Consider the following 16,980-nt stretch of genomic DNA (forward strand, 5'->3'; position numbering starts at 1 on the left):
ATATACAGTGCTGCGAAAAAGTATTAGCCCCATCCTGATTTCTTCTGTTTTTGTGTATATCTCATACTAAGTACTCTAGTTTTAGATCTTCAAACAAAATACAACATAAAACAAAGGCACCTTGAGTAAACACACAATAGTTCTTTTAAATTGAAACAAAAAAAGTTATCCAACACCTATCACCAATGTAAAAAAATATATAATAATTGCCCCCCTAAACTTTAAATCTGTTTGTGCCACCTTTAGTAGCAATAACTGCAACCAAACACTTCTGATAACTGGAGATCAGTCTTTTTTCAATCACTTACTTCTAGGACTATGACTTATTCCTGTGCTTTGTATCATTGTCTTGCTATATAATCCAGTTGAACTCGAGTTTCAATTTACTGACTGAAGACCGGACATTCTCGTTTAGGATTTTCTGGTAGATAGCAGAATTCATGTTTCCCTCCATTATTGCAAGTTGCCCAGGCACTAAAGCAGCATCCCCACACCATTACACTTCCACCACCATGCTTGACCATATGTATGATGTTCTTTTTGTGGAATTCTGTGTTTGGTTTACATCAGATGTAAAAGGACCTCTGTCTTCCAAACAGTTCAATTTGAAGTTGTCGTTGGATCTTTTGTAACTTCCTGGATGAATAATTGCTGTGATCTTGAAGAAATTTTGGAAGTTTGGCCATGTCTGGGTAGGTTAACCACTGTGCTGAATTTTCCATTTGGAGATAATAGCTCTTACTGGTTCTTTGGTATCCCAGTGCCTTTGAAATAGCTTTGTAACCCTTCCCAGACTGATGTATTTTAATCATCGTCTTCTTCATCATTTCTGGAATTTCTTGCAATTTTGGCGTAATGTATTACTAGGTAAGACCTTTTAACCAACATCATGCCATTGAAAAGTTCTATTTCAGTGTCGATTGAACAGGGTTTTGATTGATCAGGGTTTGCAGTAATCAAGCCTGGTTGTGTCGAGTCCAGTTGAACACAATTATGGATGCAGCTTCATAGATTTGGGGAATTAGAAACTATGGGGCAAATAAATGTTCACACAGGCCCTGTTGGTGTTGGATAATTTTTTGCTTCAATAAATAACATTATCACTTAGAAACTGTATTTTGTGTTTACTCAGGGTTCCGTTGTTTAATCTTAGATTTTGTTTTAATTTCTGAAACAATTTAGTATGCGATATACACAAAAAATAAGAAATCAGGGTGGGGGCAAATCCTTTTTTGCACCACTGTACATAGTGCATGGTGAATAAGATAATGTTTAGGTTTAGTAAGGTAATGACCAAGATATACCACATGCAGGTGCATCTAAAAAAAATATAGATTCATTAAAAAAATTAATTGTTTCCGTAATTCCAATAATTTAATTAAAAAATGGAACTTTCATATATTCTAAATTCATTACACATAAAGTGAAATATCTCTCATGGAAATCAAAAATCCAGTGTCTCAAAATATTAGAATAAAAATGTATAATACAGAAACGTTAACCTGAGAAGAGCTCTAATCAGCTAATTAACTCAAAACACCTTTAAAGGTTTACTGAGCCTTTAATCTCCCAGTCTGGTTCAGTACACACAACCACAATGATGGGGAAGATGAAAGTAAATTTTGCATTTCATTTGGAAATCAAGGTCCCAGAGTGTGGAGGAGGAGTGGAAAGGCACAGAATCCAAGTTGCTTGAGGTCCAGTGTGAAGTTTCTACAGCCAGTGATAATTTGGGGTGCCAGGTCATCTGCTGGTGTTGGTCCACTGTGTTTTCTCAAGCCGAGAGTCAATGCAGCGTCTACTCTGAGATTTTAGAGCATTTCATGCTTCCATCTGCTGCCAAGCTTTATGGAGATACTGATTTCCTTTTCCAGCAGGACTTGGCACCTGCCCACAGTGCCAAAACTACTAGTAACTGGTTTGCTGATCATGGTATTACTATGCTTGATTGGCCAGCCAACTCGCCTGACCTGAAACCCATAGAGAATCGGTAGGGTACTGTCAAGAGGAAAATGAGAGACATTAGACCCAACAATACAGACGAGCTGAAGGTTGCTATCAACACAACCTGGGCTTCCATAACACCTCAGCAGTGCCACAGGCTGATTGCTTCCATGCCACGCCACATTGATACAGTAATTTGTGCAAAATTGCATAAATTAATATATTTTGTAATATATATATATATATATATATATATATATATATATATATATATATATATATATATATATATATATATATACTAATAATAATATGCATATTGTAATATTTTGAGATACTGCATTTTTTATTTCCATGAGCTGTAAGCCATACTCATCCAAATTAAAACAAAAAGGCTTGAAGTATTTCACTTTATGTGTAATTAATCTAGAATATATGAAAATTCCATTTTTTAAATTAAATTGCAGGCAAAAATGAACTTTTCCAGGATATTCAGATTTTTTTTAGATGTGCCTGTAGATCATTCCCATTCTAGGGAAAAAAAAATTTGTTTTGACGTGGGGCTGTCTCTTCGGTGCCCACACGGTAGTCGGGGAAGGAGCAATTTACTACCTTGCACAGCCATTTGCATTCCCATGGTGGGCCCCTGCCCGGTGCTGGACCTGGAACGAGAAATCTTGCAAGGCCAAGAACCACCAGGTTACCCTGGCGTTGGTGTCCTTGGCTTTGGCCATCCACTGGAGTATGGCGTGGTCAGTCATTAGGACGAAGTGCCGACCGGCCAGGTAGTACCGTAGTTCTTCAATGACCCATTTGATGGCTTGGGCCTCTCTCTCCATGGCCGCATATCTCCTCTCAGCTGGGGATAGCTTTCGGCTAATGTAGGTACCCGAGATACTGCGCCTCGGTCAGCCCCAAGTGACACTTTTTGGGGTTAGCGGTCAGCCCGGCCTTCCAGAGCTCCTTTAGGACTTCCTCCAGATGGAACAGGTGGTCCGACCAGGTTGAGGAGTGAATGAGCACATCATCTAGGTAGGCGGCTGCCAAGGCGCGATGGGGTTGCAGGACAATGTCCATTAGACGCTGGAATGTCGCAGGCGCTCCGTGGGAGGTATTGCCAGTGGCCATTCGCCATGCTGAAGGCCATCTTTGGTCTCGCCTCTGGGGCTAGGGCGACTTGCCAGTATTCCTTGGTCAGGTCCAGGGTGGATATGAAGCGGGCCCTCCCCAGCCGCTCCACTAGGTCGTCCACTAGGTCGTCGGAGGGGATAGTTGTCAAATTCCAAAACCTGGTTCAGCTTCCGGAAGTCATTGCACAGCCGCATGCTTCCGTCGGGCTTCAGTACGACCACGATGGGGCTGGACCAGGGGCTATTGGACTGTTCAATGATGTTATCTCGCATCCGGCCAACTTCCTCCTCTATAGCCTGGCGGCGGGCCTCCGGGACCCGACAGGGCCGCTGCCTCACCACCACTCCCAATGAGGTCTTGATTACGTGGTGTACCAGCTGGGTCATTCCTGGGGAAGTAGAAAATACATACTGCCCTACTAGCTCTGATAATTCCTGCCTTTGCCTGGAGTGAGGTCTTCACCCAGCTGGACCAAGGTACCTTCCTCCTGGCCTGTCTCTATGGTCGGGAACGCCAACACCACTGGGGCTGGCTCTACCCATTTCTTTAGCAGGTTTATGTGTTAGGTTTGTGTGTGTGCTCGCTTACCGAGTGCACTCCCAGACGGCGAAGAGGACGTAGGGCAGGATGAGGTCCCAATTCCTCCCTTCTTCATTCATCACCCTCCGTAACATCTATTTTAGGGTTTGATTAAACCTCTCGAAGAGCCCATCGGTCTAGGGGTGGTAGACGGACGCCTTTAGGTGTTTTACCTGCAACAGCTGAGACAGATCAGACATTAGCTTAGAGACAAAGGGCGTACTTTGGTCGGTCAGGATGTCCTTGGGTATCCCCACCCAGCTGAAGAGGACCAGCAGCTCTTTTGCAATATTGGCTTTGCGGGGGTTTATCGCCGCGGAGTATCGGGTGGCATAGTCCAGGATGACGAGTATGTACTCATGACCCCGGGCAGATTTGGAAGTGGCCCCACGAGGTCCATGCCGACCCGCTCGAAGGGAATGCCTATGATGGGCAGAGGGATGAGAGGCGCCGGCGAGGGCCTCCATGGGATGGTACGCTGGCACTGAGGGCATTGCTGACAGAAGCCCTGGACCTCCGCGTCCATTCCTGACCAAACAAAGAGATCCCTCAGTTTTTCCAGGGTGTTTCCAGCTCCCCTTGGCGGCAGGCCCGTTGGTAGAGGAGGCCACCCCGGACGAGGAAGTAGGAGGAGGGAAGCCTCAGGTTAGAGTCCTGGTCGAGTCCCTCTATCCCTCGCACCTGAGCCCAGCAGTGTTTCAGGCGGTCGTCCTCCTTCTGCTCCTGTCCAAAATTCCCCTGCCGGTTCACCTGGTGAAATACAGACGATGTTGGGTTAGAGTGTGTGTGCGGCTCACCTTCCGTGGTGGCGTCCCTGTCGTCCTGTGCCAAGTAGGCCTTCCGGGCTCGGCTCTCCTTCATGCGCTGAGGTGTCTTACCGGATCCTAGCGCTGGGCCGGTCGGGAGCTCTGGCCAGTCTCTTCCGAGGAGCAGGGGCACCGGGAGATTGGGAATAACTCCAACTTGGAGGGGCCAGATCCCAGCTTTACTCCGGATCTGGACCTCAGCCGCAGGGACTTCCCAGGTATCCCCATGGATGCAGGTTACAGTGATGGCCCCGCTCCGGCCGAGTTCTTTGGGAAGGATCGTCGGTCGGGTGAGGGTCACGTTGCTCCTGGTGTCCAGCAGGGCGGTGACCAGGTTCCCCTCGACCCACACCATCAGGGTAGAGGCTTTTGATGGGTGCGGCGAATCCAGGGTGCACCCCGCCAACCACAGCTTTCAGACCTTGGTTGGCCCTAGTTCTGGCTCTGTGGGCATGGGTTCATCCATGGGTGTCTCACGAACAGGTGAACTCTGGAGGGTCCTCCAGGTGCCTGGACAGCGCTGGCAGTCGGGCCGGTGGGACAAGACCCCTAGGGCCTGGGTGCGGGTTCGCCATTCTTCCTGGCCGAGTTCTAGGGTGGTCAACGCGTGCTCCATGGTGGTTAGGAGCTCCTGGGGCGTCTCTGGCACATACACACCCACAACCTGGTGCTCCATTGGTGGTAAAGCCCTTAGGAACCGGTCCATGGCCACTTTTTCAGCCACCTCGGTGGCGGTGTGTATGTCCGGCTGGAGCCACCTCTTGGTTGTGTGGATGAGGGTGTTCAGCTGTCCGCATGGTCTGGCCCCCGGCCGATAAGCCCATCAATGGAACTCCGCCGCGGCCTGATGGGGAGTTCGCCCACACCATGCCAGGACTCCCTTTTTCATTTCTCCGTAATCAGCTGCTTCCTTCAGCGTGAGGGCGTAATAGGCCATGCGCGCCTCCCCTGAGAGCAGCGGGTGAGGATGCGGGGCCAATCGTCATGGTCCCACTACTTCGCGGCGGGCGATATCTTTAAAGGTCTCAAAGTAGGCCTCGAGATCTTCCTCGGGGGTTAGAGGGGGAAGCAGGCGGCTGACCTCGCGGCCCAGATCCGGGAGAGGCGTGGCTGCGGGTCCTCACAGCCACTGGCTCCTCGGTTGCGGCTTGTAGGCTTTGGGCAAGCTTCTGCGTGACGGTCTGTTGCTGGATGCTGACCTCCAGAAGGCGTTGTAGCGCGGGATCCATGTTTCCCAATGACCGTAAGTGGGATGGGAAAGATAGAGGAAGAGGGGAAAAAAAAAGGTGGAAAAAAAGAGAAGAAAAGATCTCCCCCTTCTTTTTTTTTTTTTTTTCCAGGTGGGTGGGTCTGTGCTCATGCCCGCATCCTCCACCAGTGTAGGGAAAAAGCCTGTGAGGGGCGGAGCACAGACACACAGGAGGCCGTTTGTCAGGTTAATTTAATTATGCTGAAATTGTTGAATAGTGTTTAAGACATGCTGTATGCTAGATAAGATAAATAGGATGTAACTTTAAAAATGAGACAATGCATCGTAAAGAGAGTTAAAAGTTTTTCCTTGCTATGAACTGTTTTCTAGAACACATTAATCTAATCTAAATAAACCAAATGGATTATAAAATAAAAATATGCATAATATAATATATTAATTAAAGCAGTTCACAATAGGTAAAATGAAATATAATTAATGCATTTAAAATAAAATAAAATAAAAAACAGTGAAGTTGAAATTTAATAGTCATAATAATAGTACTAATAAGTACATGTTACTAGTACTATAGTTCTTCTGTCTGTGCAGAAAACCGCTAATGTGGAATCGAGCTTATTAGAAAGACTCGGCAAACCAGGACACTATACTCTCTTTGCTCCAACCAACAAGGCCTTGGAGCAGTTGGACAATGCCGTCCTTGAAAGGATCTTAAAAGACAAGACTTTGCTTCAAGGTAAGATCTTGGCATATTGGCAAAAATAGACATTAACACCTGGTAATGATCAATACAGCTACACTTTTAAAGTTCTCTCTAGGATTGAATAAGGGTTGCCTACAGTAGACACTCCATCACTGTTAAGGTATGTACAGCAAATAAAGGCACTTTAGGATAACAGTCTTTTGCTGTTATTCCTTGACAGTCTCTGAAGGTTTACGTCTCCTGTTTCAAATGACTTGAATGCAGACCACTGAAAGTCATGTTAGATTTTCAGACAGTGGACAAACAGCAGTTCTAACCACAGTCTCTAGGTTGTCCAAAGTCAAGACATTCTGATGCCATTCTCTGTTCCTGGCAGGAAATGCCTAAACAGTGTTGTCACTTGATAAACAATGACTTTTTTTGTGGGTTGCTATCCAAAATGTGTATACATTTCTAGGACCACCAGAAATTTGAATGAAAGAGTAAATCCAACAACTGCTAAAGATATTATGAGAATGAAACAATAATAAACATTAAAAATATAAGAGAAGTAGGAATGTGAAAATAAGTCTAAGTACAATTAATTATTTAGAATGTATTATTGAATTATTTAATTTTAGAAAAGGAGAGCAGCATGGTGGTACAGTAGGTAGTGTTGCCGACTCACAGCTCCTGGGTTCAAACCTGAGCTCAGGTTACTATTCTGTTTAGAGTGTCACATGTTCACATGGGTTTCCTCCAGGTTCTCCAATTTCCTCCCACTGTCCAAAAATATGCAGCTAGGCAGTTTGGCTATGCTAAATTACCTTTAGGTGTGAATATCTATGTGAATGGTGCCCTGCGATAGACTGTAGTCTCATCCAAGTGAATTATATTGCCTCGCATCCAGTGTTACTAGGACCGGTTCTGAAGATATATGATGATGAATTTAAAAAAGTAAATGATTTGTAGTTATGCCCAGGTTTTTAAACTGAAAACATACTAAAAACTTACAGCAGAAACACTTTGAGTTGTTATATTTTCATTTCATTTGTTTAGGATCCATTTCAGCATTATAATCATAATGTATTTATTTATTTATTTGTGTAAACATGAGATAGAAATGTCATTGAACATTGAACTAGTTTTTCATTGTTATTTTTATGTGCCTATTGTTTGCTTTCTTTCTGTTATGAAAGCAAAATTACATTCTATATATTGTGTATTGTGAAAAGGTTTTCAAAATCTATATGTTATGTTATTTTGGCCATACAACCCACTCCTAAAGAGGAATTATTATGAAATAGGTTTAAGTGTATTTTTACAGCCTGTTTTTATAAATAAAAAAAAAATGTTTATGTGTTAAGATTACTCTCATTGTATTGTCACAAAAGTTGATGTGAACTTTTAGCAATGTTTCAATGATAAGAATGTTAAACCATGATGAAAGTTCACCTACCAATTGAAGAGACAGGAATGAGTGGTGAGGGAATTGATGCAGCAGAAGTCTTCATTATTTTAGAGCTAGAGCCTTTGTCCAATTCCTGGCCAAACCAACTAGATGCTTAGTCATCAAGAGAGATGAGAGCTACACACTCCATCAGCTTGGAAAAGAATGAAACAGTGCTAGACTTCTTTGATACTGTACTGTTCTGGGTAAAATATCAAGCCTGTTTTATGGAACAGAATGAATGGAGTTCATTCAATAGTGCAGGTAGGTGAGTGTACAGATAAATACAAGCATACAGAGATATTTGGATAGGACTTTCCACCCACCCACACACACACACACACACACACACACACACACACACACACACACACACATATAGAGTGCATAAACAGACAGTGAGAATTAGCAGAGCAGGCTGAATTCCTGGGAAAGTGATAATGTGCATACAGTAGTTTCTTGCAAAGTCCAGACAGTGTCAGCACAGGAAGGACAGAGTGGGAGTTCACCGAAGTACACAAGGCTTTGTGCACTTTGCTGAGCTTCCTGGGAAATTATCTACCATGGGGATGACATATAATCCAAAGCCATTTTCACTCAATAGTGAGAACAGTAACAAGCATTCTCAATTTATACCCTTTCTCTGATGCAAGCAGGATTTAGGCACTACAGAGTGTTTGGATATGAGGTCGTCTGAGGTAATTGCAATGATAGAACTCTCCTTATGTGCCCAGAATATTTTTTTACTTCTTAAACTGAGTTCATCTGGGTTTTATTGGCAAGTTTAGTATTGGGCAGGTACACCCACAATTTTTCAGAAGAATTGCCAGGCTGTTGTGTTTAATAACTGGTGCCAAAGGAGAGAGAGAGAAACTGAACTGATATCCTTTTATTCCGGAAAAAAAATGCCCTTGGTGAATAATTAATAGCCAGGATGTTTTCATGTCTTTAAAGTGTAAAACATCTTTCTATGCATTTTCTGTATTTGTATTTTTTCTCTAGCTTTTCTAAAGTATCACCTTCTGAGCTCAGTCCAGTGCTCAGAAACCATTATGGCTGGAACTGCATATGAGACCCTGGAGGGCAGTGTTATTGAGATTGGCTGCAATGGAGACAGCCTCACCATCAATGGTATGAAAATGGTACTGAAGAAGGACATCATCACCAGCAATGGAGTTATTCACCTCATTGACCAAGTGCTCATGCCTGACTCAGGTTAGTGTTCCACCTCTTATCATTATGCAAGTCTTATCTAATCTCCATCTGTATACATGTAACTGCACCCAAACCAGTTCTAACCATTTAAAATGTAAATTAAAATCAAACCTGTCAGTCACATGTACCAATATTTTAATCACATGAAAAATTGATGGGTTCAAACAAAAGCTGCAGTGTTTTAAGTTGTTTAACACATCTAGACTTAGACTTCCTTTATTAATCCTCAAGGAAAAATTAAGGTATTACAGCAACAAAAACAGAAAAACAAAAACAAAACCTCAAACCAAAAATAGACAATACAATCGATCAATAAACACAATCCTCTGAATATTATCAATAACAAAATACCGTGCAATTACCTAATTAGCACAATATCTCATACCATCAAACGATGCCACTCAATCCCTTAAACCAAGCAAACCATTCTAATATATTATTTAAAAGAGACATTACAGTAAATAACTAAAAATAATATGAATTTAAAAAAATAAACAGTGCCTGTTCATGTCTCTACAGAAGTACAAATACACATATACACATGCTATACATACCCATATACATCCCTATGCATATACATACATACACACACACACACACACACACACACACACACACACACACACACACACAGGTATATACATATATACCCATGAACATACATATACATGCACACCTAAATACACACATACACACATATATCCATATAAATACATATGCATATACATATCCACACTATTCTGCATATACTTCAAATAAGGGTGTGTTGTCTTCTTACACCGAGGAGGACGCAACCTCGTGCTAAAAGTACTCTCCTGTGCACCAACGATACTATTAAAAGGGTGAGCAGTTCCATGCAAAATGACAGAGAGTTTGGACAGCATTCTCATCTCCATCACCACCTCCAGTGGGTCAAGACTAGTCCCCAAAACAGAGCAGGCTTTCTTTATCAGTTTATTCAGTCTGTTTACGTCACTGATCCTGGTTCCACTTACCCAGCACACAACAGCATAGAAAAGTACTGCCGCCACAACAGACTCAAAAGGAACGGAGCATTTCCCACTGAACTCCAAAAGATGTCAGCCTCCTCAAAAAATAGAGATGTCTCTGGCCTTTTTTGTATATCATCTGTGTTAGTGGCCCAGCTCAATTTATTGTCCAAGTGCACTCCCAAATATGTTTAGGTAGTGACTATCTGAATCTCTGCACCATTAATTCTGATGGGAGACACTGCATGTTTAGATCTCCTAAAATCAATCACCATCTCCTTAATTTTGTTTGTGTTAAGCTGGAGTTGGTTCTTCTTGCACCAGCCCACAAAGCTTTCTACCAGGCTCCTATATGTCTGTTCCTTTCCTTCACTTATACATCCCATGACCACAGAGTCGTCTGAAAAGTTCTGAAGATGGCATGCCCCAGTATCATACTTAAAGTCAGAGGTGTAAAAAGTAAAAAAGAAAGGTGCCAAACCAGTCCCCTGCGGCACACCCACATTACTGACTGTCCGTTCTGATCTACAGGTTTGTAGGTGCATATAATGTGGTCTTTCTGTCAGGTATTCCGTGATCCATGTTACAATAGAGGCATCAACGTGAGCTGATATGAACTTATCTCAGAGTAAACCTGGCTGGATGGAATTAAAAGCACTTGAGAAATCAAAGAACATTCATCACACTGTTCTCCCAGCTTTATCCAGATGTGAATAAGCCTTATGTAAGAGATAAACGATGGCGTCCTCCACTCCTACATGTGTGTAAAATATAGGGTGCTGCCCTATAAGTAAGATGAGAGGTATCATTTGGGTGGTTACTGGACCAGAGGTCAAGGGTTGGCCATCCAGGGCAGTGACAGGCAGAGGGTGTGAAAGGGCCTCCAGGGGCAATTCCAGAATCCATCATACTTCCAACCATAGATCTAAGGTAAGGAAGAACTATCTTCTCTAGTGTCTTCATCAGATGTGATGTCAGTGCCACTGGTCTAAAATCATTCAGTTCCCTACAGATCCCATTTTTGGGCACTGGCACCAAACAAGATGTCTTCCAGAGACCAGGTACCTCCCCCATATTCAAGCTCACATTAAACATCTGTGCCACAACTTCACTTATCTGTTCCGCACATACTTTCAAGACCCTTGGGATAATTCCATCAGGGCCGGCTGCTTTTCCCACATTAATCCTATTAAACTCGTTCACTACCTGGTCAGATGTAATATACAGGCCACCAGGACAGTGGGGATTAGGTGGATGGATGAAGCAAGACAGAGCTATAGAAGATATGCCTGCTGAGGGAGAAGAAGAAGAGAGTTGACTGTCAGGCACCAATACCTGACTGAACCGATTAAAGAACATATTCTGCTCATTAGCTCTGTCCAAACTCTGTTCTAATTGTTGGGTACTGGATGGCTTATATCCAGAAATCCTCCTCATTCCACTCCACACTTCTCTCATGCTGATGTTCTGAAGCTTGTCCTCTAAATTCCTTTTGTATGACACCTTACCATTCCTCAGTTTCACCTTCAGGTCCCTCTGCACTTTTCTCTGAGCCTCCTTATCACCCGCTCTAAAGGCTCGCTCCTTCTCATTAAGCAGTGCCTTAAGTTGACTGGTGACCCCCGGTTTGTTGTTTGGAAAACAGCATACAGTCTTTGTTGGTATAACACTGTCCACACAGAAGTTATATATCTAGTGAGACAATAAGTGAGTGCATTAATATCATCACCGTTCATATCACATAGATCATTCCGGTCTGTATTTTCAAAACAGTCCATTAAAGAATCACTCCCCTCCATAGTTCATTTCCTCACTGTTCTCGTCACAACTGGCTGTTACTGGACAAGTGGTTTATACATACATAACAAATGCACCATGTTGTGATTGGATTTACACAACTGAGGAAGAGGGGTGGCCCTATAAGCTTCATTTTGATTTGCATATAGTAAATCCAAAGTTATATAATCTCTGGTTGGGCAAGTCACAAACCATATTGAACTTTCCTTTACTTTTACACTATCTCTTGTTACCCAGATAAGGATGGGTTCCCTTCTGTCTGGTTCCTCTCAAGGTTTCTTCGTCTTAACATCTTAGGGAGTTTTTCCTTGCCACCGTTGCCACCAGCTTGCTCAATTGGGATAAATTCACACATTTAAAATCTGTATCCATGTTTATATATTTCTGTAGAGCTGCTTTGAGACAATGACCATTGTAAAAAGCACTATACATATAAATTGAGTCACCGTCTCAAGTGAAACATGGTTAAAATCTCTAGTTATTAAAATAAATGCCTGTGGATACGGAGTCTGTAAATCAGCAACATGGTCATGAATAACATCACACACTAAATCTGCGTTAGCTGAAGATATACAGAACATATACAGCAGAAGCAATCACATGTGAGAATTCCCTGGGTATATAGTATGGTCACAGGCCTACTGTTAGCAGTTCAATGTCCATTGTGCAGAGCTGTTTTTTGACAGTGATGTGTCCTGGATTGCACCATTTATTGTTCACATACATTTCCAACCTCCTCCACTCCTCTAAGCAGTTTCTTTAGGTTTGAGATCTGTCCACGCCATCTAAAAGCCCTCAATGTACACATTCGAGTCCAGGATAAGACCATACAGCCATGTCTCCGTAAAACACATGATACCGCATTCGTGATATTCCCGCTGACTCTTCAACATCGTCAGTTCCTCCGACTTGTTTGTAATATATCTTACATTGCCAGTAATAACTGAAGGCAAAGTGGGCTTAAACTTACTTTGTCACTTCCGCCACCTCTTCCCTGCTCTGAGGCCTCTTGCACCTTTCTTTAGCACACCAGGAATTTCCACTCTTCATCTACACATCGCACAAGATTTCCGCAACGCAAGCAACTGCTCTCTAGTATAAACAAGTCAGTAGATGCCCTGTGATTCATTGTCCATTCACTCAATCCGCATAATATTTGACATAGTTTTCACTCCTATTCTCCTAAAAATATATAAAAACACATAAAACAAAACAAAAACATAAAAGCTAGGCATAAAACAAACAGAGCTGCTGCAACAGGCTGCCGCATACACACACTGCCCTCTACCTACAGTGGCAAGAAAAAGTATGTAAACCTTTTGGAATTTCATGGTTTTCTGCATAAATTTGTCATAAAATGTGATCTGATCTTCATCTAAGTCAAGGGTATTGACAAATATGGTGTACCTAAAATAAAAACACAAAATAAATTCTGATCCCTCATGTCTTTATTGAACACACTCATTCAACATTCAAAATGGCAGTGGAAAAAAGTAAGTGAACCCTTAGAATTAATAAATGGTTGACCCCCCCTGGCAACAATAACGTCAACCAGGCACTTCCTGTAGCTGTGGATCAGGAATTTTAGCCCATTCTTCCTGGCAGAACTGCTTCAGCTCTGTCATATTCTTTGGACGTCTCATGTGTGTGGCTCTCTTCAAGTCATTCCAAAGCAGCTCTATTGGGTTGAGGTCTGGGCTCTGACTTGGCCCCTCCAAAAGGCAGATTTTGTTTTTCTGAAGCCATTCTGTTGTGGACTTGCTCCGGTGTTTTGGGTCGTTGTCCAGTTGCATCACCCAACTTCTACACAGTTTCAGCTGACGTACAGACATTCTCACATTATCCTGAAGAATTGTCTGTTATACTTGGGAATTCATCTTCAGCTCAATGATTCCAAGCTGACCAGGCCCTGATGCAGCAAAGCAGGCCAAATCATGATGTTTCCTCCACCATACTTTACGGTTAGGATGATGTTTTCATGATGATATGCCGTGTCCTTTCTACGCCAGATGTAGTGCTGTGTGGTTTTTCCAAATAGTTCAATCTTAGTTTCATCAGTCCACAAAGCATTTTGCCAATACCGCTGTGTAGTGTCAGTGTGCTCTTTTGCAAACTTCAGGCATGCAGCAATGTTCTTTTTAGTAAGCAGTGGCTTCCTTCGTGGTGTCCTGCCATAGATACCCTGCTTTTTCAATGTTTTACGTATTGTAGACTCATGAACAGAGATGTTAGCCAGTTCCAATGATGCCTTCAAATCTTTGGCTGTCATTTGGGGTTGTTTCTTTACCTCATTGATGAGTCTTCCTTGTGCTTTTTGTGTCATTTTGACTGGGCACCCACTTCTTGGTAGAATAGCAACAGTCACAAAGTGTCTCCCTTTGTAAAATGTTTGCCTAACTGTTTCTAAAGTCTTTGAAATCACTTTGTAACCCTTGCAAGCTTTATGTAAATCAACAATTCTTGATTGTAGATCTTCTGAAAGCTCTTTTTGGCGAGGCATGGCTCACATAAGCGTGTGCTTCTTGTGCAGAGCAAACTCCAAAAGTTTGAGGGGTTTTTATCAGTCAAAGTAGCTGTAGTCCACACCTCCAAACTCATTTTCTTAACGTGACTCCAGGTGTGCTAAAACCTGACTCCAATTAGCTTTTTTCAGGTTATTAACTCAAGGGTTCACATACCTTTTCAACAAACACTAGGAGGTTTTTTTGTTTTTTCTCAATAATGACATAAAAGATCAGAATTTTTTTTATTATTATTATTATTTTAGACACATTATATTTGTCAATACCCTTGACTTAGATGAAGATCAGATCACATTTTATGGCAAATTTATGCAGAAAACCATTAAATTCCAAAAGGTTCACATACTTTTTCTTGCCACTGTATGATCTAATTGTAAATATCAGGAAATGAAATCTGAAATTCTGATCTATCACCATTCCAATACTTTCAAAGGGCACGGTAGATAGAATACCTTATTGTTTTGTCACAATGGTACAAGGCACATCAAATTACAAAGACAAACTAAAAAAAGTACTTTTTTCTGCCTTTTTTTACTGTCTGCATCATGTTTTTTCCCCTTCACGCTGACTAGTGTATGTGCCCCGTAGTACAAATAGGACATGGGCAGTGGTAGCTCAGTGGTAAAATCCTAACACTGCCAAGCTGCCACTGCTGGGCACTTGAGCAAGGCCCTTAACCTTTAACTGCTAAGTTGCTCTGGATACAGGTGTCTTCCAAATGCCATAAATGTAAATTAAGTCATATTTTTGATTCATATCAAAGACTAGTCCTTTTCTACACATGCTTTCAGGTGAAAATGACCTGAACAATCTCTGTGGTACAATATATAAATATATTTCAACGTGCTCAAACTTTATTAAAAGAAACAATAACATATGTCATATACTACAGGTATAGTCTGATGAAGTGCTGCTGATGAAGTGGTGTTGTCCTAACACACACTCTCTCTCTCTCTCTCTCTCTCTCTCTCTCTCTCTCTCTCTCTCTCTCTCTCTCTCTCCCTCTCTCTCTATATATTTTTTTCCTCTTTCTCCAACTAAAGCTAAGCAGGTGATTGAACTGGTAGGTGATTCTCAGAGAATGTTTGGTGACATGGTGTCAGAGATGGGCCTGTCTGCAGCCATGACGCCTGAGACTGAGTACACACTCCTCGCCCCTCTCAATGGAGTCTTCACCAGTGCGTTCACCACACCACAGTAACTGGCCTCTAAATAAGACACAGAGAAAACAGCATACTTTTTGAGATAATGTCAAAATCAGACAGGATTCAGACAAGTCCAGTACCAAGGGGACTACTATCAAGTATTGATATGTATTTTTCAAGAATGCATTGAAAATGTATATAAGTAATATATTAATATTGTATATAAGTAAAATAGGCCAGTTTTATTAGCTGATATAAGAAATCATTTAATATATTTTAAAAATATTTGCAAACAAAATTCTTCGTTTTCCAAAGTTGCTGTGATGACATATATTTTCTTTATATAGTACCCTGTGAATGCTGCTTACACACAAATACCAGCAAGTACCTTTGTTGGCAGTGATTTTTCCAGTAATTTATATATACTGGCTGGGTTTTAAGATGCAGATAGGTGACAAATGAAAGAAAATAGCAGTATTTTTGTTATGGTGTGGGGGCATTATGCTGGCATGGGTTGTGTCCACTTGTCCCCTTAGAAGGAAGTCATGACGAAATTACTCTGACTTATACCACAGCACTGTTGAATTCTTGATTCTGATTGGCTGACAGATGTTCTGATGTGTGTAATTATTTTTTAGTAAATGCAAAGCAAAAGTAGTTCGAGTCAGGTGACTGCACTACAGTTCCATATCACTTTGCCAAGTTAACTGAAATAATGGAAAAGTTAGGCTACTGTCCAAAACAGCACACAGATCTAACAACAAACAAAATGACAGAAAACTATAATTTTCCAGAAATATGTAAGGAATAATTGATGACAGACCATTGAATTATTAGAAAAATAATGCGCACCCAAGGTGGTAGACCAAGAAAAATGAAAGCGAGTGCGAGAGAACACGTGTGAAAAGTGGTTGAACAAGTATCAATATTTATTTATTTATTCGTTGTATTTTCTACAGTAATAAAAAACAAAAAACCCTGTGAACAAGTAGGCTTATCGATATTTATTTATTTGTTCTATTTTTATATTATCAGCATGAAGCGAAAAAAAAAACATGCGCGCGCTCGCTCGCTCGCTCGCTCGCTCTCTCTCTCTCTCTCTCTCTCTCTCTCTCTCTCTCTCTCTCAGAGACTTGTATCCGCACACTGACTACCAAAACTCAGGGATTTAAGTAGTGGCGTGCACATGTGCTGTGCATTGGCGTTGATTACCTGCATGTGCCTGTGGCACTATAAAAGCTCATGCAGGTGGCCACGGATTTGCCTGAGAAGGCACCCACGACATTACAGTACCCCTCCCCCTAAGAAAAACTCCTGATATTCCCAGGCCTGCAGTCTGGTCTCTGTGGAAGTCTCTTATGAGCTCCGTGTCCAAGATGTTTCTTGCAGGTAGCCAAGAGTGCTCTTCTGGAACGTACCCCTACCAGTCGTCAAGGTACTGGGTGCCCCTCCTATGGCGATGAGAATCCAGAATTTGCCACATTTTAAAGGGGCGGGGTTGGCTTGGGAGAGA

The 16,980-nt window shown here is 42.1% G+C and overlaps 1 protein-coding gene across 3 annotated transcripts in view; it reads left to right on the top strand.

Annotated features, from left to right (window-relative positions):
• The window catches only part of postna (periostin, osteoblast specific factor a), a 67,525-nt gene that overhangs the window by 16,502 nt on the left and 34,043 nt on the right, over positions 1-16,980 (top strand). For all 3 annotated transcript variants that reach the window (XM_017489844.3, XM_017489846.3, XM_017489843.3), the window contains exons 7-9: positions 6,259-6,403; positions 8,802-9,014; positions 15,366-15,500. In XM_017489844.3, the coding sequence (XP_017345333.1) occupies positions 6,259-6,403; positions 8,802-9,014; positions 15,366-15,500 (493 nt within the window). The remainder of the gene's footprint in view (positions 1-6,258; positions 6,404-8,801; positions 9,015-15,365; positions 15,501-16,980) is intronic.

Source organism: Ictalurus punctatus, chromosome 16 (genome assembly GCF_001660625.3).
Source record: "Ictalurus punctatus breed USDA103 chromosome 16, Coco_2.0, whole genome shotgun sequence".
Taxonomy (NCBI): domain Eukaryota; kingdom Metazoa; phylum Chordata; class Actinopteri; order Siluriformes; family Ictaluridae; genus Ictalurus; species Ictalurus punctatus.